Genomic DNA, 26,072 nt, shown 5'->3' with positions numbered 1-26,072 from the left:
ACGCGTGAACGTAACACACGGCGCGAGAGTAGTTTAATGCCCGTACCCACGTCGCGATTTTTTGCCGCCGCGAAACCGCCGTCGCGAAAATGAACGCGGCTAAGGATGAGATCGAGGTGAACGTGGTGTCGTCGCCGGAATCGGGCAGCCGGAACAGCACTCCGGAACCGGACCAAATAGTACGGGGTGGCTTTAAAGTGACGTCGTTTGTGAGCGGCGGCGCGGAAGAACAAACCACGGGCGATGACATGTCGAGGACGGCTCAAAAGTTGTCCGGAAGCTCGACCAATTTCTCGATATCGAGCATACTGTCGAGGACAGAGCCGCCTGCCAAGAAGCAGCACCACCACCATCACCCTCATCATCTGGACGCGGGGGGCCCAGTCGACGGTTCGGTGTTTTCGCGGTAAGGAGGCCGTTCTGGCGGTTTTTGTTTACGGCGCGCGAACCAAGATGGCCGACGAGGCGTCCGGTATAAAGTTTTGACGGAAACTCAGATACGCCAGATTCGTTCGTGTCGCCTTTTGGCGTATAAAATTTGAAATATACATTACCGACCATTCAATATGTTGAAGACAGCCGCAGTGGCGCTCGTAATTTTGAACGATAGATATCAGCCACGAAATAATAGGGCGTTACCATAATAATAATAATACGAGGGCTACCTTTTATATTTCGGGATTGGTAACGAAAAACTATAAGCTACCAACGAATACGACTAGTTTTCTTTTTTCTCTCCCACTCATATTGGCAGCTACTAACACTCCACCCACACACTTTTCGCTTCGAAATTTAAGAGTTTTATCTGGCGTCATTTTGTCAAAAATACCAGTTTCGTCAGCATTAAAAATGTCGTTAGCAGGGTACTTTTCTGCTAGTTTTGGCCACGTCTTCTCCAGCCAATTGTTAGTGACGTTTCGCCACTTATCTGTCCATAATTTGTACCATGTTTCTATTTGAACCTCCACAACCGTCCTTCCGGAACCATGAAATCGATAATGCCAAGCTGTTCAGCAAACTTTTCTGCCATTAGTTTGACAACATCGCCCGATCCGAATCTTCAAATTTTGGCTTTCTTAGTTTTTTACTAGAACTGCCTGCCGCTTCAGCCTGAATTATAAGGTTGTTCGGAAAGTCATTTCGTTTTTTCCCGTCAGAGGACTTAATTACGTTTTTTCGAAACCAACTTCACACTTAAGCCGCATAACCATTATATGTCTTGAGAGCTGATATTGCAAGGCTTGTGTGTGAAAAAGTTCTATTAATTCTACCCAGTAGTTTTTGGTTGGTGCCCTTTTAAATATGGAGAGCAATAAGCAGCATTTTCGTCATATTTTACTTTTTTACTTCAGAAAAGGTAAAAATGCTGTCCAAGCGAGAAAAAAATTGACGGACGTGTATGGAGAAGGCGTGTTAACAGTACGCCGGTGCCAGAACTGGTTTGCAAAATTTCGATCCGGCAATTTTGATGTCGAAGATGCACCACGGTCTGGAAGGCCGGTCGAAGCTGACAAAGATGCGATAAAGGCATTAGTTGATGCAAATCGGCGAATAACCACACGAGAGATCGGTGAGAGATTAAATTTGTCGAATTCGACTGTTTATGGCCATTTGAAAGGCATGGGCTTAACCTCGAAGCTCGATGTGTAGGTGCCCCATGTTCTTACGGAGCGAAATTTGTGTCGTCGCGTTGACGTGTGTGATTCGCTCCTCAAACGTCAAGAAAATGATCCATTTTTGAAGCGGATTATTACTGGGGACGAAAAATGGGTTGTATACAACAATGTTAAACGCAAGAGGTCATGGAACAGAAAAGATGAACCGGCTCAAAGCGTGTCAAAAGCCATCATTCACCAAAAAAAGGTGATGCTCTCCGTTTGGTGGGATGTCAAAGGAATCGTTTTTTTTGAGCTTTTGCCGGACAATACAACGATTAATTCAGAAGTCTATTGTCATCAACTGGACAAATTGAATGATTCACTTAAAGAGAAGAGGCCCGAATTAATCAACAGGAAGGGTGTAGTGTTCCACCACGATAATGCGAGACCTCACACAAGTTTGGTCACTCGCCAAAAACTTTTACAGCTTGAATGGGACGTACTGCAACATCCACCATATTCTCCAGATCTGGCGCCTTCCGACTACTATTTGTTCCGGTCCCTGCAAAATTTTTTGGATGGCAAAACCTTTACCTCAAATGAAGATGTCAAAAACCACCTGAACCAGTTTTTTGCCAGCAAGGACCAAAACTTTTATGAGAGGGGAATTATGTTACTGCCAGAAAGATGGCAAAAGGTGTTGGACCAGAATGGCCAATATATAATTTAATAAAATATTTATTCATTATACGAAAACTGTCTTTCATGTTCCCCAAAAAAAACGAAATGACTTTCCGAACAACCCAATATTTTTCTTTGCACTTCCAAATCGTCCGTATCGACGTCCCACATCACTTTTCTTTTCTCCCCGTTCTATAAGGTGCAGTAAAACAGGTACTCTTATTTTTTATTAAAAATTAAATAAATAATAATATCAAATGTTAGACATGGGGCTAAATATTCTACGGTTTTTTATTCCGAGAGGTTTTTCCAAAATTTGCGGACCCAAGATTCGAACGAACGGAAGATGAAATATGAAAGTTAGGTTGTTCCAGCCTCAAAGAAATCAACTTACGATCCCGGCCCAGTCAAAACAAACTAGAACACAAATGGAAAACACAAAGTTCCAAGTGCTGTTACGTCCGACGAGTGGAGAGAGTATTATAGGGAATATAGCTTCTTTCTGTCTTCCGAATTCTAACGGTTTTCTGCCCTGAGACTTATTTTTGTTGGTTAGTTAAGTTTCTATGGTCAGTGCTTATTTTTTGTCGGTAGAGAACCAGGGTATGTCCTTTTATGACCTCTCGAAGTGAAATTTTTGCTTTTGTGTAGTACTGATTTAAATCGATACTTAAAAACATAGTCTGAAATGAAAAGTCCTAATTAATGACTTTATAATGAGGCAAAACTCGGAAAAACGTCAACCAGCCGGAGAAGCAGGAAAATTTTAGCTATGAGCTTGAAAAGCTAACTAATATTATATCCTGAGTCGTGGCATAGCAAATCGAAGTAACTCTACCAACTTTCAACGAAATTCGTTGAAAGTTGCAATAGCGACAAACCAGCACACTTTATCATAATCAACCGGAACGAGCTAACAGATTGACGTGACTGTCAGAAGCAGATGTTTTCTAACGGCACAATGGACGTTCTGCCGGGGCAACCGTTGGAGGATATGTCAAATTATAGGACGAAAGTCTTTCGAATTCAACTATCCACTGTAAATTATTATGCACCGTTGATATAAATTAATTGATAATATCCACTCAACCTCTCGTTATTGATTGATTCGCGCTATTTCCAAAATATCGCAAAGCTTATTTTTAATATCTGGCATAAATTCGAAACCACAGCGTTTGTTCAAATAGTTCAAAACATCTAAACATTTTGTCTCACAGGTATGGAAGTTTTAAATGTTGAACTGAGGTGGCTTTTACTCGATGAAAATCCATTTAACAAAGTGAATTATAACTAAAAGTTCGGATTTTCACGAAATTATATATTTTTACATGACAATTGTTTCGACAACACCGTGTCTTTATCAAATGTAATATTTACAAACTACCTGCCACTATATATACCGAAAAATGACAATAAAACCTTAATTAATGTTTTTGTGAGGATTTATGTTTAATAATGGAGAGGTATTTAAGTCTAATTGATAGTTAAGCAATACAATTAATTGTCTCATTTTGTTAATCTTCATGGCTTCCAGTAAATTTAATTTTCTACTTTGGTGGCTGAATGTGAAATATCATTCTCTTTTCCAATGTATCAAACACGATCCTACCGAGTTATATCAAAGTTAAGGAAGTAATTACTAACTTAAATTAATTAAATTAGTAACAAGTAATTTTTAACAATTATGAATCCACAACCGCCGAAATTATATTCTTTAGTTAAACTACACAAACAAGATATGCCTATTAGACCAGTCGTGCCTTATGTAACGGCTCCAGCAGTAAAACTCTCAACAAAATTAGTAAATAAATAATAAATAATATATAAATAAAGTTTCACACAGATTTTAAACCAAAATTTGCAATGAAAAATTCTTTTGAATTAATCAACAAAATTAAAGATATCAAAGTGCCTTCTAACGCAACACTATTGCCTTTTGATGTACAAAACTTTCATGGATGTGATAGATTTAGTAGATTTCATCCTCACTCGGAAACAGGTTAACACATTGGTGAAACAAGATTTTTTAGATTGCTTAATAATATCTTTAGATCAAAATTATTTTGAATTTAATGGACAGATTTACATCTCTAAGGAAGGTTTGATTATGGGAAACGCACGTAGTCCTTTGTTAGCCGAGATTTTTATGGATAATTTGGAACATATACTAGAACATCCTTTAAGTAAAAATTTTCTATGGTGATATAGATACGTGGATGATTTCTTTGCTTGCTTTGTTGGAATAGACAGACAATTGAATTTTTTTTTAAATTACATTAACTCACTACATTATAAAATCGACTATCGAGATTGAACAGGAAAACTCTATTAATTTTTTAGACTTAACTATTACGAAAACGCAAAACAAATTAGATTTTTCTATTTATCATAAACCTTCACACACGGACACACTCATACATAAGAGCTCAAATCACCCTTATGCACACAAAATGGCTGCATTTCACTCTTTTATACACAAACTTCTTAATACAAATCACACTGAACAACGGCTACAATCCGTGCGAAAGCATATCCTATTGTTGTATTCTAATTATGAAAAAAAAAATGATAATGGAATTATTATTGACTAATTTGTAATGGAAAAAGTAATAAACATTTTGATGCCCTTATTAGCAATTAAGGACATTAACGATTCTAATTTAAACAAACATGTATTAGCGAATATAATAAACTCTCAATTAATAGATAACAACAAACACCAAGAAATTTCTCAAATGTCACTGGTAAAAACTATCAAAAACCAAGCTTCTGCAAATAAGATAATACTTACGCGTGCAGATAAAGGGAAGACAGTCATAGCTATCTATCTACCGGAATATATTTGAAAAACCAACAATTTTCTTAAACCAGAACTTTTCCAATGCATCAAACACGATCCTACCGAGTTATATCAAAGACAAGTCAAGAAAGTAATTACTAACTCCACACTATTTAGTGACAAAGACAAGTATTTTTTTACAATTATGGAGCCACAACCGCCGTGTCGTGTCTTATGTAACGGCTCCAGCAGTTAAACTCTCAACAAAATTAATAACACATATTTTAAACCAAAATTTGCAATAAAAAAATCTTTTGAATTAATCCACAAAATTAAAGATATCAAAATATTGTCATTTGATATACAAAACTTATTTCCCAGTATTGCACATATGGATGTGGTAGATTTAGTAGACTTCACCCTCACTAGGAAACAGGTCAACCCATTGGTGAAACAAGATTTATTAGATTGCTTAATAGTATCTTTAGACTAAAATTATTTTGAATTTAATGGACAGATTTACATCTCTAAGGAAGGTTTGATTATGGGAAACCCACTTAGTCCTTTGTTAGCCTAGATTATTATGGATAATTTGGAAAATATCATACTAGAACATCCTTTAAGTAAAAGTTTTCTATGCTGGTATAGATACGTGGATGATGCCTTTGCTTGCTTTGTTGGAACGGACAGATAATTGAATTCTTTTTTAAATTACATTAACTCATTACATAATCGTGTAAAATTCACTATCGAGATTGAACAGGATAACTCTATTTATTTTTTAGACTTTACTATTACGAAAACGCGAAACAAATTAGATTTTTCCATTTACCATAAACCTTCATACACGGACACAGTCATACATACCAGCTCAAATCACCCTTAAACACACAAAATGGCTGCATTTCACTTTTTTACACACAGACTTCTTAATACGCCACTCTCAACAGAAAATTACAACAAAGAATTTAGTATAATTAAACAAATTGCACTGAACAACGGCTACAATCCGTCCATTATCGATAAAATTATAAATAAAAAACAAATCCAGACAACAGTAAACTCTATTTATCCGAAACCTAATACGTAACACGAACAATTTAAAACAATTACATACATAGGAGAACCTAGTGAAAAAGTTTCAAAACATTTATCAAAATGTAGTTTAAAGGTAGCTTTCAGAACTAACAGCGCAACAGGAAAATTTTTAAAAAACAATAAGACGAAATGTCCAATATCTCAAAAATCAGGTGTCTAGGGGTTGAAATGCGGATCTTGTATTAAAATTTATATTTGACAACCAGGTAGATCCTTCAAGAAACGCATTAACGAACATAAAAGAGCGTTTAAAAACAATAGTCTAGATCAGGGGTCTCCAAACTACGGCCCGCGGGCCACATCCGGCCCGCGAACAGATTTTGTCCGGCCCGCGGAGAGCTTGTATACTTGAAAGAAAAATCTACTAGAGATTAGATGTTGTTTATAGCAAATAAATTTAGTTTACTGAAGTAATCTATTTTTACGTTGAATATTAATTAATATGACATCTACATTGATATGGTCATGGGCTAACTACTCATAACATTGTTGTAGGTTATTATATACTAACCAACAAATTATTGAAATGAATTCAACCAACATTTTATACATTTTAAATAAAAAAATAACTTATAACAAGCATAATGACATATGAAATTCTAATGAGATTTATGTAATTGTGATTTTCCACTGACAATAGTTTGTAGTTGTGGGCTAATTTTACTTGTACCAATTATTAAAAGAGATTTAAGATGCCCATCAGTCAATTTAGATCTGTAGACATTTTTTGTGTACTTCATTTTGGAAAAGGTCTTCTCACACAGATAAGTAGTACCAAAAACAGAAAACATTCCACGAGCAAATTTATGCAAAATTAACTTCCTTTTACATCATCAGCGGACTGATTCAACTTTTTATCACCGGCGACAATTAATGATAATATTGTTTTGGCCCTTAGAATTTCTTGGCGTGATCAATATGGCCCTAAGGCTGAAAAGTTTGGAGACCCCTGGTCTAGATACTAATTATGCTTCACACTTAAACACAGAAAAACTAGAATGATATTTTATATACAGCCACAAAAACTAGAAAATTAAATTTCTTGGAAGCCATGGATATTAACAAAATGAGACATTCAACAGATCAATCAGATTTAAATACTTCTCCATTATTAAACTTAAATACCGACAACAACATTAATTAAGGTTTCATTGTCATTTTTTTGGTATATATAGAAGCAGGTAGTTTGTAAATATAACATTTGACGAAGACACGTGTTGTCGAAGCAATTATCATGTAAACATTATATATATATATATATATATATATATATATATATATATATATATATATATATATATATATATATATATATATATATATATATATATATATATATATCCTCACGTATTGATTCACGGATGGAAAAATGTGATGACACTATATTCCGGGATATCATCCGTTCGCTCGTTGAACTCCGACTGGAATCCTGCTTCCGACTGGAATCCTGCAGACGTTTCGCCAAAATCTCACTTGGCATCTTCAATGCTCGCGCTCCGAAAACACTTCGAACACGTGTTCGAAGTGTTTTCGGAGCGCGAGCATTGAAGATGCCAAGTGAGATTTTGGCGAAACGTCTGCAGGATTCCAGTCGGAAGCAGGATTCCAGTCGGAGTTCAACGAGCGAACGGATGATATCCCGGAATATAGTGTCATCATATATATATATATATATATATATATATATATATATATATATATATATTATATATATATATATATATATATATATATATATATATATATATATATATATATATATATATATATATATATATATATATATATATATATATATATATATATATATATATATATATATATATATATATATATATATATATATATATATATATATATATATATATATATATATATATATATTATATATATATATATATATATATATATATATATATATATATATATATATATATATATATATATATATATATATATATATATATATATTATATATATATATATATATATATATATATATATATATATATATATATATATATATATATATATTATATATATATATATATATATATATATATATATATATATATATATATATATATATATATATATATATATATATATATTATATATATATATATATATATATATATATATATATATATTATATATATATATATATATATATATATATATATATATATATATATATATATATATATATATATATATATATATATATATATATATATATATATATATATATATATATATATATATATATATATATATATATTATATATATATATATATATATATATATATATATATATATATATATATATATATATATATATATATATATATATATATATATTATATATATATATATATATATATATATATATATATATATATATATATATATATATATATATATATATATATATATATATATATATATATATATATATATATATATATATATATATATATATATATATGTATATATGTATATAATTTCGTGAAAATCTGAACTTTTAGTTCTTATTTATTTTGACTGACGAAGTTGTTTAGCTGAAATGTTTTAAATAATCTTTGAGATGGTTGGCAACAAACCGATTGGTCTAAAATTCTACCCGACCCGAGTTTCATTGTCGTTGGCAGGTAACTTCCATAACTGCGGGCAAAAGCCAGCACGATAAAGATTGAGACAGACTACCTATTTAACCAATTTCATTTTCAGGAAAGCTTCCCGTTAATTTGTGGGTTCTCAGAATCCCTTCATGAATTCGGTATAAATAAATATAAAAAAAAGAATACAAAAAAACGTCGAAGAACAATAGAGTAAAATTCATTATCTCATTGCTTTTAAAAGTTAGGAGAAAATGGTAAATATAAAAGTTATAACGATTGGTGGGACGCACAATTTAAAATTATTTTAAAGTATACAGGGTGTCTCAAAAAAGCGCGACGAATGAAATATATATATTTTTTAATGGAACGTAATATTTTAAAATTTTGTTTTAAATTCCTTTTAAAATTTTTAAAAACTGATTGTCACATTTGCAAAAAAAATTACTATGGCGTCATTGTTTTTGAAGGTTGATCACCCGCATTTGATGTTAGTGTCACTCGAAGGCAAGCGGAATTTGAATGCTACAGCGTGGCCAATTTATTTGGATCATTAATTGAAAAATCTATATCGTATATCATAGTTGTTTCATGTTGTTTACGTGAAGATCGCAATCCGACGGGGCAATTATGCATTCCGACTTTCCAGAAAATACAGTGAAAAAAAAATTTTGTTGTACTATTAGGCCTCCTTACAAAGCTATGTATTCATCCACTCTGTATAACGAATTTATCGCTCTCTAAACCGAAAGAAAAAAGTGCACGTCAGGTAACAAAGTAAGGAATGTAGGCCGACTTGTAATTAATAGAGTCTCTCACCTTCTCAGAATTCCTTACCCTAATAATCTGATTACCGAGAACTTGGTCGTCCTAAGAATATTTCTCATAATTCAATGATCAAACGAACTTACCTGGTAAGTGAAGTTCGATCGTAATTATATGTTACACCTCTTCGTAGAAATCAATATACGTAGTCCCCCTTCTAGTCGCTAGGTGGCACCACAGCTTTAAAGCAGAGCCAAAAAACTGTGGAATAACTTACCATGGACGGTATATTCGCCATCTATGGTCTTAACCTCATTCTATTTTAAAGCCCGTTTATAATAAATTTGCCAAAGGGCATTTTAGTACTGTTCAGAACAGTAAATTGGGCGGGAATGGGTGATTTCTACGAAGAGGTGTAACATATAATTACGATCGAACTTCACTTACCAGGTAAGTTCGTTTGATCATTGAATTATATGTTACACCTCTTCTATGAAATCAATATACGTAGACTTTCAAAGGCAACTCAGCAAATTTGTTATAAAACGATTTTATTCGGCTATATAAGGAAATCCAGGAAGTTTATGAAAGCCTCGAGTACAAATACAAAATAAATGGCTATCCGAGAAAACAAACCTCCTGAAAAATTCTATGTCCCAAATGTGGCATTAACAAAAAGGCCTGCACTTGCTGTACAAATAGGTCTATTATAAAAAAGGGGAAAACATTTAGAGCATTCTCACCAATCTGCCGTTTTTCCAATCATATCAATTGAAACACCTTTACAAAACGCAGACGATGTTGAGGCATGTCGAGTTCTGTGAACAGTAAAAATAAAAGTGTAGACACCACTATCTTCTAAAGTTATCTTTATTCATCTACTTTTGTTGGGTATAGTTGCTGCCCTACAAGGCTTTTTAAATGTAATGAGTAAACGAGATTCACTGCCTCTTAAAGCACTGGCCCTCTCAATAATATATTTGAAACCACACAAAGATTTACATCTTCATATTTATGCAAAATTAAAAAACAGGTCGAGTCTTATTTATATCTGAAATCTTAATTTGATTCGTTATTGTAATTTCTAATCCATCTGGAAATGATTTTATGTTGACCAATTCTATAAGAGAGAGCGTTTGGACTCTATGTACAATCGTTAACTTCAGTAGGAGAAACTAATTTAATTGTTTTAATGACAGTTAATTGCTTTAATGACAAGTCATTAGAACGTAACCCTTTTACAAAGTCAGGGACATAACTAGGGCCCCAAGTGCTGTTATATCTTGGTTTACTTGGCCTTAGATTATAAACACCTTAAAAAACCTAGTTAGATTTGCATTGTTAAATAAATCTGATCCAAAAATAAGGCCGTGCTGCACTGAAAGAACTCAATGAGCCATAGGACTTGTCTTGTCTAAAATGAATAGTAAAGAAATCTAATACAGCCTAGGTGAGAAGTAATAACACTCCACTCCCCTCCTTTCGTAGAAGCTCCACCAAAGTTTAAATGCATGCAGGTAATAAATGCCTCAAGGTAGCGCTCTGAACAGATGATAGAAAAATATCCAGCAAATCTTCTGGAATGCTTGCCTCACAAAATCCCTGCAGCCAGGGTAAGGGATTTCCACAAAGGGTGACCTCTCCTGTCAAAAGAAGAAGGTAATTTGTCTGGAATTAGAAACAATAAATAACTACAACGCCTCCCATGAAAAAAAAAAGCAAACCAATGCTGGCTGTGCCCGTAAGGGATTACTGCGATCCCTGTAGCTCAATCAGCCTTGATTTTTCGTAAAACAAGTGGCAACAAGCAAAACGGGGGGAAAACATAGAAGAAACTGTCGCTCCAAAAAACACTAAACGCGTCTTCATTAGATGCCTCCGGATCTGGAAATTAAGAAATAAACTTTCCGCATTTCTTACTTAGGCGAGAAGCAAACAGTTCGATTTATGGGAATCCAAATTTGCTTGTTATTTTAGCAAAAGCATTGTCCGAAAGGTACCATTCACCATCAAAATTCAAATTCGTGGGTTCCTTATGCGCTTCAAAATTATCGGAAGATCGAATGTAAGATGCTTTAACCCATAACCTCCTTTCTTCACACCAACCCCAAGGCGCCTCGAAATTTCGTTTAAAACAGGAAATTTTACTCACCCTATTCTATTTACATACAAAATAGCAGTTGTGTTATCAATCCTCAAAAGTGTCTCGCAGTTAGTCAAATACGAGGCGAAGCATTAGAGACCAAATGAGGCCGCAGTTAATTCTAGTGCATTAATATGAAACTGAGCTTCCCTAGGACTCCAAAGTCCTCTGGCACAATTCCCCAACCCAAAGGAGTACCATCTGAGAAAATCTCAAGTTTGTAACATTGCTGCCTTACAGGGCATTCAGGATTCTGTAAACTTTTTAGCCATCACATAAAATCCCTCCGTAAATTACAAGGAATTATCATCCAAATATCATAATTATCGACAGAGTCTTGAAGGGCTAGATATTTGATTCTCTCAAAAATTCTTAGTATATACCCAACTGTAACAAACTGCTGGGCAAACTGAAAACTAGCACAGCACAAAGCTCGGCAAAGACTCTTATTTCGCAACGGTTCAAATTGCAAAACTTACTTACTCATCAGAAAAACAAGTGGTGGGATTCAAAAAAACAAAACCTAAAAATTTACGGGATTTCGAAGGATGTAAAACATTCTTATAATTAATAACATAACCCAACCTAATCAGTGTGTTGCAAGTTACTTGAACATTTTTTAAAGATAGCTAACTATCACCAAATAGTAAAGTTATCTAAATAAACTATTGAGGGAAAAGCCTTGGCAGGGAGATAAGAAACCACAGATTTCATTAATTCTGTAAAGGCCCACGGGGCGGTGCATAAACCAAAGGGTAACACGTTAAACTGATAACAGAGAGCATCAAAATAAAATCTTAGAAAATTCTTTTGATTTTCAATTATTGGGACTAGAAAGTAAGCTTCTTTCAAGTCCAGAGTGGTCATAAAGGACTTCCTTGTGAAGAGTGTTTCTACTAATTTTCTGTCTTCCAGTTTAAAATGACAAGTGTCAATAAAAGCATTCAGTTTCTTTAAATTTAAAACTAATCAAACCGAACCATCCAATTTTGAAACCAAAAAGATCTGTAAAATAAATTGATTCTTACAAGGTTCGCAAACTGCAATTGCACTTATCTCTAACAGGTGTTTGACCACATTACAAATTGAATCTTTTTCTTGTTGGGAACAAACAGGATCTGTCGTAATCAAGTCCTGTATAACTGGCCTCGCAAATGGAATTTTATATCCATCTAACCAAGGTAGAATCTGTGCATCTTGAGTTCTAGAGTTCCAAATGTCCCGAAACTCGTGCAATCTTTCAACAAAAGTACTTACTATTTTTTCCTGGGGACACAACTCCACCCCCTTTCCTCTCGAACCTTCCTGTATTCCCTCTTTTGAGGGTACAATGACTTTCACCCACTTCAGCCTTGCAACTTCCGGGAACGAAGTGGGACGGTCGAGTTTAAATTTGTATGCTATAAAAGTCTTGTTCCGGATGCACCTGACTTTAACTCGGCCACTAATCTGCAGCTAATCTGATTGATTTGAGCCTATCAGCCAAATCTTCTCCATATAAACAAGAGTGCAAAGAAGCATCAACGAGCACTTCCTTCATACAAGGCTGCATTTCATTTGAGACCAGCGAAAGGCTTAACGCGGCTGAACTTCTATATACTGAACCTAAATGGTGTATTTTGCTTAAAACAAATATTGCATTACTCAACATTTCGATGAGAAGTAAGTACTACTCATCCTTAACCGGTTTCAAAAGCAAGGTCAAGAGCGTCCTACCAACCACCATCAAAGCACCCCTTGTTGCAGTCAGTCTCTCATCCCTTTTCTTTCCACCTTTGTTGATGGCAGATTTCATCTGCACATTCAATTTAGGAGAGTTATTGAGCGGGCAATTCTTCGGCACAGGATATCAACGCAAAAGGTCACTGAGACAATCTTCGGACACACCGGATTTCAAAAAGGTATTAATCTGACTTGCCAAAATGTCATGACACATCAAACTTTGTGTTGGGACTATCGACCCCATAGCTTAAAGGCCATTTTGCTTTAAATCCGTCTCAAGGGGCTCAACAATGACATCAGAATTAATTGAAGGGCCTAAAAAATATACTTACGATGGAGTAAATGCATTCCAACAGCCATAAAAAATTGTTCATTATGTCCCAGTATCCCGGGCGCCTCATCCATAGCCGGACGAGCCAGAAAACTCTATTTTTTCGATGTCGAAAAAATATAAAACCATATGTATGGCCGACCCCCTCACAAAAGGATTGCTTCCAATTGTGAAACACTTACATACGACTGCTGTCGTATAAGTGGGAAAGATGGGGGGTCTTTCGAGTTCTGGGGATTCCGATCGGAACCCGGACGATGAAGAAATCGTCTCCCAATTGTAAGAAAATCTCGTTGATGGGAACCACGCCACTAGCGATTATGTAATCGCGGATGGAAAGATTTAATCTTTCGTCGTAGGTAGGTTCTTTCTTCATCCGATAAGGAATAACGTAAATCTCACTTGTACTTCTCCAATTAACTTCCAAAAACGCTGAAAAAAGCTGAAAACACCGACGCCGAATAAAAATGAACATGTGCCACCAAAGCACAAAAAGAGGAATGAGGTTAAGACCATAGATGGCGAATATACCGTCCATGGTAAGTTATTCCACAGTTTTTTGGCTCTGCTTTAAAGCTGTGGTGCCACCTAGCGACTAGAAGGGGGACTACGTATATTGATTTCATAGAAGAGGTGTAACATATAATATGCGATTATGTTAATGTCTTTATCAGTATGTATAAAAGCACACCATTGTTTCAATCAGTTCTAATTTGACTTTGTGAATACGGCGAGTAAGCGAAAATTTTTATTCTAGATAATAAATAAAGTTGCTTTTATTCGGAATATAGAACGGGGGGACAAGAAAGGTGATGTGGGACATCGATACGGACTTACACCTTCGACTGTATCCACGATTTAGAAGTGCAAAGAAAAAATCATTGGGGCTGAAGCGGCTCAGTTCTAGTGAAAACTAAGAAAGCCAAAATTTGAAGATTTGGATCGGGCAATGTTGCAATGGTTCAAATATCAACGTCTTAAAATCTGAAAGCAGAAAAGATTGCTGAACACTTTGGCATTATCGATATCAAAGCTTTGGAAGGATGGTTGGGGAAGTTCAAACAGAGACATGGTATAAAATATGGACAGATAAGTGGCGAAGCCTGTGATGTCAGGAGAAACGTCACTAACGATTGGCCGGAGAAGACGTGGCCAAAACTAGCAAAAAAGTACCCTGCTGACGACATTTTTAATGCTGACGAAAACTGGTATTTTTTACAAAATAACGTCAGATAAAACTCTTAAATTTCGAAGCGAAAGGTGTATGGGGGAGGGTGCTTGTGATTGAATGAAATACATCCCACCCTTTTCATATGTAATTTTGAATTTTTCCAGGCATTTTAATCATCAAGAATGCTAGTCGTAATTGGAAAATCAACTAACCCACGATGTTTTAAGAACATCAAGCATTTGCCGGTCACTCACAAGGCAAACAAGTCTGCATGGATGACATTGCAAATTTTTGAATCGGAAATACGGAAACTGTCCTGCACATTCCCATACTCCAAATCTACGGAACATTGAATTGGCATTGCTTCCAGCCAAACCAACAGGTGTATTACAGAGGATGGACCAGCTCGTAATAAAAAGTCTTAAGAGTTGATACAGGAAAAACATTTTAATGGAAATGATCGAGTCCGAAGACAAATTTTCCATTGATATGCTAGATGCGGTCAACTTTATCAGTAAAGCTTGGAAAGAGGTGGCAGCAGAAACAATTCAACACTCCTATCGTCATGCAGGACTTGGACAGGACTTGGAAGATGATCAGCCACTAAGCGAGTGGATAAAGCAGTTTCAAACAACAATTACGTTTACTTGACAGAGGAAGCCATATTACAACAAACAAGAAATGGTGATAAAGAGCACCAAGAGGAAGAAGAAAATGAAGAAGTTGATCTGGGACCACCACCAACCATTCAACGGGTCCTGTATTCAGTTAAGCTGCTAGAGAACTTTTTTATGTATCGTTAACTGTACTTCTTAAATATTTATATAAAATGTTCCTAGGTAGATGTTAATGCGTATTGTTATTTGACTGTACGTGAAAAACTGTGAGAATCGTAACTGGTAGAAATAACTGCGACATCCCCAATTTGTTTACATCCAAAAGTGCAATAGCGACACAGACCTGTATATAAATAAATAAACAAGCGTCCTTAGAAGCCCCTACGTTAGGGGCGAGAAAAAAAAACATCATTGCCCCGAGATTTTTCGCGAAATGAAATCGAAGGTACGCTGCGGATCCGGGGGGAACGGGGGAAGCACTTAACGGATGCTTAGAGAGGGGGTAAGCTTCTTAGGGAATAATAACGAAGTCCAAAGCCTTGTGCGCTTCCGTTCGGGAACTTTTGAGGCGGAACACTTAAAGCTAATGCAAATTTAATGGCAGTTAGTCTCAGTTTGGTGCTGGGGCGGGGTCGGATCGCTGATAAAACGAGATTGAATATCGATCGAAGAAGCCGACTAATCGGAAACCCAAAAAAGCTACGTATCAAAGTTATGTTTTCTTTTATGGGACACCCTGTATTTTTTATATATTGCTGACGTTTCGCCAATCAGGCTGCTTCAGAGCTTAAACTGTTAATATATCTTAGTAGGCTGCGAAAACAAAAATTGAAGTCTTGCGTCAAATAGTTTTTTGTTGACAGCATTTTAAGGAAGACGTGTCCGAAAAAATGTCGCAAATAACGCAAATTGAGTATAGAGCAGTCATAAAGTTTTTGACAAAAGAAGGGTTAGCACCTAAAATTATTAAAGAAATGCTGGATGGTATGTACAGCCAAAGTTCTCCTTTGTATTCTGTAGTGAAAGAATGAGCAAAAGCTTTTCGAATGCGGCAGGAGTAGTTCGAAGATGATTCAAGAACTGGTCGACCAGTGGAAGTCATAACGGAAGATATTGTAGCGATTGTGGAAGAGGTGGTATTGAGTGATCCACATTTAAAGGTCAAGGAAATCTCAGAAATTACTAAGCTTTCTGATACAAGTGCATGATCATTTAGGTATGCATAAGGTTAGTGCAAGATGGGTTCCTAAAAACCTTTCGGCTATGTGTGCGCGGTCTTTTTTGGAACTCTGTGGGTCGGAACCGAAGCCCGTGATAGAAACTATTGTGAGAGGAGATGAAACTATGGTTCTCTATTATGATCCTCTATCGAAAAAAGAATCAATGGAGTGGCGTCACTAGGGAGAAGCACCTCCAAGAAAATTAAGAAAATTCACAGTCTGCCAGTCAACAAAAAAGGTGATGGCCAGGATCTTTTGGGATTGTGAAGGAATTTTTTGATAGATTTTAAAGGCAAATATTACGCAAAATAGTAAATACGTGTAAAACGTCCAGGAAAACTAACCAGAGGCGTGCGTCTTTTGCGCGATAATGCACCTGTCTGCTGGTGTTGGTGTTGCATAAGCTGCCATTTTAGAGTGTGGGTTCCAACAGATAGACCATCCTCCCTATAGTCCAGATATGACCCCCAGCGACTATTATTTGTTTGGATATTTGAAAAAGGTCTTACGTGAGCGGCGGTTATTTTTTTAAAGGGATCGAGTTGTTAATAAAGAAATGTAGTAATAAGTGTATTGAAATTAAGGGGGATTATATTGAAAAATAATAAAAAATTGTTACTCTACTTTGTTTCTTTCATATCTTCCATTGTTCCTGGTTAGTAAACACGTACTTCTTTAATGATGAGTAGAAAACAATCAAAACCTGACGTTTCGCCATTGATCCTGTTGGCTTTTGCAGACCTTAACTGAAACTGAAAAAAAAAGGAACTACAAAGACAACTTAGCGACAACAAGCTTGATCTTTGAAAACATTACGGGCACTAGAAAGAAGCATAACAGTTAAATATGATTGCGGTATCAGGAACTCTTTTAATCCGATCCTGCTGCAAATTGAACCTTGAGGTATGGCGAGTAGCCGGGCGTGCTTACAAAGTTGCCTCATTTGTTTCAGATTGGGGATAATGTCACACTTCGGTGCCTTGGCGGCGGCTTCCAGTAGATACGCGGCACTTTGCGGTGGGGCTACAGATCCGAGAACTTTGCCCTGGTATTGGGGAAGATTATCGGGTCAGATGTCCCAGGAAAAACACGGCTCTTCAGGTTAGTATATTCGATTACGTTTCTGTGTTAAAAATATTTTAAGAAAACTTAAAGACGAAACTGAATTTTTTTTTCAAAATAACAAATAAATAAAATAAAAACGGCTTTATTTTGAGCACGGCGAAAGTCAGCTGATATCCAAATATCTCACGCACGCTGTTTGATAGACGAAACCTGATACTCGATACAGATTACGATACCATTTAAACCAAATTATCCCATGTTTTATAGTTTTTCATTTGCCGCTAATATTTTATTCACGAAGACGGCATTTTTTTCGGGGTCTTTTAGGTATTTTTACCCGAAATCGGCACACCCTGTACATAATTGAAAAAATATTCATATTCATATTCCACTCAAAAGTGTCATACGAAAGCACCTTCAAATAAACAAACTGCTTGCTCTTGTCTGCAAGAATGTTAAGGATTTGGTCTCAAAACGATCATCGCCAACTTTTTCCGTATTGCCTAATCACCTAATCACCCCCACCCCCCCAAAACGCCGATCGAATCAAAGCAAAAAAAACCATTAGGCACGAAACGCAGAAACCTGACGCCACTGGGGAAAAAGTATGATTTGGGGGGCGTAGGTGGTTGGGGGGGGGGGGGGGGGGGCAATAGTCCCGCGTAATCCGAAACCTCAAATCCGCGTCCGGAACGAATTAGGGACACGGTTATTTTTATTGTTCGATAAAAATTCGTTTACAGCGTTTTCTTCAAGGGTGTCTGTCGTAGTCCCCCCTCGACCCCCTTCGGACCCCTCATTTTGTACAGCTTCTTCGTGTCGCCGATTAAAGGAGGCGAGAAATGGGAGGGGGCACGCGGGGGGCTTCGCGCGAAACCATTTTAATACTATTTAAAAGACGCTCTCGGATATAATACCAAATCTTTCGCGCCGGCACGAGGGCGGGGGAGGAGGACGGAAAATAAATCTCGTCGAATATATCCCCGAAGCCCTTAAATTGGGCCGCGAAATTTGATACGCGCATATGCGTAACGGGGAGGTGAAGGGGTATATACAGGGTGGTCTAAATTTGGCAACGTGGCTGTGAGTAGAGATACTACACACTCTTAAAAAAACTTAAAATTTTTTTAGATCACCCATATGTTTTCTAATTTTCTAATTTCTAACAATTCTAAGTTTTTGGTTAAGGTAAGTTGTCTTGCAAAGAATGGCTGAACGTTAAAGAAAACTGGGCCTGCATTAGGTCAGGGTAATGTGAGTTGTATGGTGGGCGAACAAAAAACGAAAATTTTCCGGATCCCACTGCTGATCTATCACGAAAACGTCTGAATTTCACAATCGCTCGGTTTACCTCGTGAAGTTTCGAAACGCATTAACGAACATAAAAGGCGTTTAAAAACAATAGTCTTGAAAGTCAGAAAAACACATTTTTGACGACAATTTTGATATTTTACATACAGCCACAAAAAGTAGAAAATTAAATTTATTGGAAGCCGTGGAGATTAACAAAATAAGACTTTCAATTGTATTGCCTAACGATCAAATCTGTTTTATTGAACTTAAATTCTCACAACATTAATTAAAGTTTTATTGTCATTTTACAGTATATATAGTAGCACGTAGATAGTAAATATAGTGCGGTCGAAACAATTGTCATGTGAAAATATATAATTTCGTGAAAATCTCAACTATTAGTTCCTATGTATTTTGTTAAATGCATTTTCAGCAAGTAAAAGCCACCTTAGTTCAATATTATTTTTGATCGTAGATCATTGATATCGGTTATAGATTAATACCTTGGATAAACTCAAAAAAACTGGTATTTTTTACAAAATGACGTCAGATAAAGCTCTTAACTTTCGAAGCGAAAAGTGTGTGGGTGAAAAACTTTCTAAAGAACGTATAACAGTGTTAGTAGCTGCCAATATGAGTGGGAGAGAAAAAAGAAAGCTAGTCGTAATTGGAAAATTAACTAACCCACGATGTATTTATTAAGAACATCACTTACAAGGAAAACAAGTCTGCATGGATGACATCGCAAATTTTTGAAGCGGAGATATGGAAATGGCATGCAGGTTTAAAGAGGAGGAAAATATTACTTCTCTTAGATAACTGCCCTGCAAATCCCCATATTCCAAATCTACGGAATATTGAATTAGCATTTCTTCCACCCAAAACAACAAATGTATTGCAGCCGATGGACCACAGCATAATAAAAAGTCTTAAGAGTCGATACAGGAAAAACATTTTAATGGAAATGATCGAGTCCGAAGACAAATTTTCCATTAATATGCTAGATGCGGTCAACTTTATTAGTAAAGCTTGGAAAGAGGTGACAGCAGAAACCGCCAAAACTCTTATCGTCATACAGGACTGCGAAATGGACTTGGAAGAGCCACTAAGCGAGTGGATAAAGCAGTTTCAAACAACAATTACGTTTTCAAGTGAGGAGTTGCAAGATTTTATGGTGATAGATCAGGATTTGCCTACAACAGCAGACTTGACAGAGGAAGCCGTATTACAACAAGCAAGAAAGGGTGAGGAAGAACACCAAGAGGAAGAAGAAGATGTAAAAGTTGATCTGGGGCCACCACCAACCATTCAACAAGCCCTATGTATGTATCATGGGGAAGATGCCCTTCTTGAAGAAATGGTGAAAATACAAGCCAAAGTACAAGATGCGTATTTGAAACATTAAATGTTAATATAAAATGTTCCTAAATATATGTTAAAATATGTATATAAAATAATTAAATATTACAGAACACATATGCGTATTGTGCCCATAAATCTTTACAACAAAAAAAAAGCGGTCCCTTCAATTTCGCTATATACAGTTTCGACTGTATTTAATACCATTGTTGTTTCTTAGCGACCAAAAAAAATATATATATAATTACCAAAACCTTTAAGAGTGCATCCCTAATGTTCTGTCAGGACCCGAGTTTCATTGCAAGTATTTAAATAGCTGAATCTACATGAAAAAATTGCAAAAATGCAATAAAAATTAAAATATTGCATAAAAATCCTTTTTTCTCCATTATCTTCTTTTTTTTTTATTAGAGTTAATGTTTATGATAGGGTTAATACTTTACATATTATATATTATTAATACTTTATATTACGTATATTATTGCATTAGGGTTGTTACGGTCAATACCGAATGTTTACGGATTTACGCCCATTTTTTGTGCTTATCACTCCATATTTTTGGCACCATTTACGACAGTTAGTTCGAATCGTTTATACAGGGTGAGTCAAAATGGGTTGTTCAACCAGAATGTACGTTTTTTAATTAATGAAAATTATTTTGCCTGCAGATTGTACGACGGGCGAGGACCAGTCCCCGCCCCCCTCGCCAGGGGGCTTGAACGCCCGCCCCACGTCAGCGGGACACAACACCAACGACACCAGGACGTCTCGGCCGTCGTCACCAACGGACCTGGTGAGATCGACCACCAGTTCTCCTACACCGTTGATGACGTCGACGCATCATCCGGCTTACATGGACCAAAACTACCCACGCTCGAAGAGCCCTTCGTATCGGGAGTCCGATCACATGGTGATAGACGAAGAGATGGACGAAGACGAGAGCGACTACGACAACGACAAAGAGAAGAAGGTGCAAGAGCCCAGCATGAGCCCGGGCAGTTCTATGTCGAACAAGAGGAAAAAGAAGACGAGGACGGTGTTCTCGAGATCGCAAGTCTTCCAGCTGGAGTCGACATTCGACATGAAACGGTAAGACATATTAATTATATTAATTATTATATCTTGATCATGTTCATCTACACTCGAGAAAATGTCAGCATCGCTTCTTCTTTTCCTAGCTGAAATGGGATTATTCACAATTTTCCATACAGTTGATGTTGGAATTTTCGTCAATGTGGCCTTTTCTTCTAAAGATGCTTGCTTGCTGGCACCATGTTCAATGACAGTCAACTAAACATTGTTTATAACTTCCTTAGTCTCAATAGAATAGTCTTTTCTACATTTGGGAGGGAGCATCCCCTGAGATACACTAGACTCGCACATATTTTGCATAATTCGCACACGATTCAACACACGCTGTATTGTACACGAAATAAGAATGATTACTAATTAACTCAAACTAAGTAGCATACCAAACCAAAGAATATTAAACACAGGTAGGTATAAAATTATTTTCCATTACGGACCACAATTTTACCTGAATTTAAATTCCGAAACTTTAGGTTATAATCTTGTTGCATTCTATGTTAATGACCACCCTTGGATAATCCCATTCAAAAGCAATTGGTGACTTTCCAATATTTATGAATGCTTAGTATAATATTAACTAAAAAAAAACTTGCATAAAAACCGGCACGATGAAAATTACGCTCTGGAGCGAAAATTTAAACCAAACGGTCGCCGCAGCAGTTCCCTTTTCGTGGTTTCAAAGGTGTTTATTAGACCCTCCATTACGTCGTTACCAAACGAACGCTGGCACCGAACATCTGATCAGCTATTCCGAGGGACTTCCCGATATTAGCCACCTCCCCTCTCCCTTGTCGTCCCGGGCGATTCCACGCCCTTAACCCAAAGTATGTTTTTACGCATGTCGATCCCGTTCCTCCCAGGTAAGCAACAAGCGACCCCCCCCCCCAATACACACTCTTCGCCGATTCAATAATCGATACGTTTTTGTAGCAGCAGGCGGTACTGATCTTTCACGCCCTTTCGACGCCGTGTTTGCTTTACGAAAGAACCCTTGACATTGGCTTCTATTATTATAGCTTCCAGTTTAGAGAGATATCATCTGCAGAGTGAAAACCGCATCGTAGGACCGGGTATCCGTGTGAGGGCATCAGGGAAACCGACGTTGTTAAGTAAAAGAATTGCTTAAAACATAGAAAATTAAATTTATTGGAAGCCATGGAGATTAACAAAATGAGACATTCAAATGTGTTGCTTAACGATCAATTAGATTTAAGTGCCTCTCCTTTATTGAACTTAAATTCTCACAAAAAATTAATTAAGGTTTTATTGTGATTTTTCGGTATATATAGTAGCAGGTATGGTCTGTTCATAGATATAAGAAATTGACCAATTGCTCTTGAATGGGATTATTCAAGGGTGGTCATTAACACACAATGCAACAAGATTATTACCTAAAGTTTCGGAATTTAAATTCAGTTAAAATTGTGGTCCGTAATAGAAAATAATTTTATACCTATTTGTGTTTAATATTCTTTGGTTAGTTAGTTTAAGTTTATTAGTAACCATTCTTATTGTGTGTGTAATACAGAGTGTGTGTATCTTAGGAGATGCTCCCGCCCAATTGTAGAGAACACTATTCTATTGAGACTAAGGAAGTGCCAGCAAGCAAGCGTCTTTAGAAGAAACGGCCACGTTGACGAAAATTCCAACATCAACTGTATGCAAAATTGTGAATAATCCCATTTCAGCGAGGAAAAAAAGAAGCGATACGGCGTAAAATTTACCACATACACGAGGAACAAAGCGTGCCTACATTAGATATATTAATTAGGAGGCTTGAAAAAGATGAAACCGGTGTTAAATCTGGCAGAACTACCTTATGGAAGTGTATTCAACACATGGGTTTTAGATTTAAAAAAATTGACAAAAGGCAAGATTTAATGGAATCTTCTAGAATTCGTAAATGGCGACTGGAATATCTAGAAAAAATTAGGATTTACAGAGAACAACAAAGGCCAATTATTTATTTGGATGAAACCTAGTTCAACACTTATGATACCCCGGAAAGAGTTGGTTTGACTGATAAGTGTAAAACAAACGCGCCATCAAAAAGAGGTAAAAGAATAACTATTTTGCATGCTGGCTCTAAAGATAGTTAGATTCCAAATGGACCTTCTCTGTCTGCGAAAAATATTAAAGATTCTTCTCTGGATTACCATGAAGACATCACCGCTGATTTATTTGAAAGTTGGTTTAAAAACAAAATATAAGGTTGTTCGGAAAGTCATTTCGTTTTTTCCCGTCAGGGGACTTAATTGCGTTTTTTCGAAACCAACTTCACACTTAAGCCGCATAACCATTATATGCCTTCAGAGCTGATATTGCAAGGCTTGTGTGTGAAAAAGTTCTATTAATTCTACGCAGTAGTTTTTGGTTGGTGCCCTTTTAAATATGGAGAGCAATAAGCAGCATTTTCGTCATATTTTATTTTTTACTTCAGAAAAGGTAAAAATGCTGTCCAAACGAGAAAGAAATTGACGGATGTGTATGGAGAAGGCGTGTTAACGGTACGCCAGTGCCAGAACTGGTTTGCCAAATTTCGATCCGGCAAGATGCACCACGGTCTGGAATTCCGGTCGAAGCTGACAAAGATGCGATAAAGGCATTAGTTGATGCATATCGGCGAATAACCACACGAGAGATCGGTGAGAGATTAAATTTGTTGCTCGATGTGTGGGTGCCCCATGTCCTTACGGAGCGAAATTTGTGTCGTCGCGTTGACGTGTGTGATTCGCTCCTCAAACGTCAAGAAAATGATCCATTTTTGAAGCGGATTATTACTGGGGACGAAAAATGGGTTGTATACAACAATGTTAAACGCAAGAGGTCATGGAGCAGAAAAGATGAACCGGCTCAAAGCGTGTCAAAAGCCAACATTCACCAAAAAAAGGTGATGCTCTCCGTTTGGTGGGATGTCAAAGGAATCGTTTTTTTTGAGCTTTTGCCGGACAATACAACGATTAATTCAGAAGTCTATTGTCATCAACTGGACAAATTGAATGATTCACTTAAAGAGAAGAGGCCCGAATTAATCAACAGGAAGGGTGTAGTGTTCCACCACGATAATGCGAGACCTCACACAAGTTTGGTCACTCGTCAAAAACTTTTACAGCTTGAATGGGACGTACTGCAACATCCACCATATTCTCCAGATCTGGCGCCTTCCGACTACTATTTGTTCCGGTCCCTGCAAAATTTTCTGGATGGCAAAACCTTTACCTCAAATGAAGATGTCAAAAACCACCTGAACCAGTTTTTTGCCAGCAAGGACCAAAACTTTATTGAGAGGGGAATTATGTTACTGCCAGAAAGATGGCAAAAGGTGTTGGATCAGAACGGCCAATATATAATTTAATAAAATATTTATTCATTATACGAAAACTGTCTTTCATGTTCCCCAAAAAAAACGAAATGACTTTCCGAACAACCCAATAGTTCCAAACATTCCTCCTAATAGCGTCATTGTAATGGACAATCACAGTATCACAGTAGACAGTTGACTAAAACCCATTCCTCATGTGACACAAAAGCAACAATCCAAAACTACATGTATAATAATGACATTTATTTTCACGAAGATTACACCAAAAAGCAATTAATTGAGGTTCTACAAAGCTTGAACCTACAAAAGGAATACGTCTGTGATAATTATGCAAAAAATCTAGGGCATACAGTTTTAAGGCTTCCACCTTGCCACTGTATATTTAATCCCATTGAACATGTTTGGCACCAACTGAAATTTGCCATTCGCTGTAACAATGTTTTTCCCCGTGTTAACTCCAATGTCTTCAAATTTATAGAAACCGAAGTTTTTAATATCCCTCCACAAAGTTGGGCAAATTCTGTTAAACATATAGAAAAAGCAGAAAAATCGTATATCTATATTGCAAATAATATAGAACCAATATTAATTAGAACAGGCGATGATAGCGATAGTGATACTGATATATTATGTGAATAATTTTAAGTAATTTAAGTAGGTAATAAAAATAATTTCGGTGCGTAATTAGGTATTTTACAGACGGGAGTAGAAAAAGTTTTATCGACAATGTTTCTAGTTTCCTTGGAGTGCGTAGTCCTAACTCGAAAACTCCCTAAATTCATTTCCAGGTACCTGTCTTCGTCGGAAAGGGCGGGCCTAGCTGCTAGTCTCCACCTCACCGAGACCCAGGTGAAGATCTGGTTCCAGAACCGACGCAACAAGTGGAAACGTCAACTAGCCGCGGAGTTGGAGGCCGCCAACATGGCGCACGCTGCCCAAAGACTCGTCCGGGTGCCCATATTGTACCACGAGTCGAACGTCAGACACCCGTTCGAGCAGAGCCACGCGGCTGCGTTAGGCCTGCACCACACCGGGCTGGAAAACAGAGACGGCGGCGGCGCGGCGAGCGCCAACTCATCCGTCGTGACGTCAGCAGCGTACCCGAGTTCGCTCTACTACCACCAGGCGGCGGTAGCGGCGGCGGTCCACAATTTACCTTCGAGTCCTGTGAACAGGCCGCCAATGTCCGGCCTAGTCTGA

General features: G+C 36.7%; 1 protein-coding gene and 1 long non-coding RNA gene across 2 annotated transcripts; one reads left to right on the top strand and one right to left on the bottom strand.

Annotated features, from left to right (window-relative positions):
* The first annotated feature begins 89 nt into the window (after positions 1-89).
* LOC132703687 (homeobox protein Hmx) lies at positions 90-26,072 on the top strand. The gene is given in 7 exon segments (XM_060673097.1): positions 90-340; positions 7,682-7,697; positions 11,780-11,807; positions 14,672-14,696; positions 17,697-17,845; positions 21,130-21,550; positions 25,661-26,072. Coding segments are annotated over 7 exon segments (1,302 nt in total).
* On the bottom strand, positions 9,705-14,364 carry LOC132703689 (uncharacterized). The gene is made up of 3 exons (XR_009619133.1): positions 12,941-14,364; positions 11,265-11,424; positions 9,705-11,208 (listed from the first exon to the last, which is right to left on the bottom strand). It is a non-coding gene; the product is annotated as an uncharacterized LOC132703689 (long non-coding RNA).

This window comes from Cylas formicarius, unplaced genomic scaffold (assembly GCF_029955315.1).
Source record: "Cylas formicarius isolate icCylForm1 unplaced genomic scaffold, icCylForm1.1 PGA_scaffold_6__28_contigs__length_40554024, whole genome shotgun sequence".
NCBI classification, from domain to species: domain Eukaryota; kingdom Metazoa; phylum Arthropoda; class Insecta; order Coleoptera; family Brentidae; genus Cylas; species Cylas formicarius.
The sequence above is the reverse complement of the archived record's forward strand: the minus strand, read 5'-3'. Positions and strand labels throughout refer to the sequence as shown.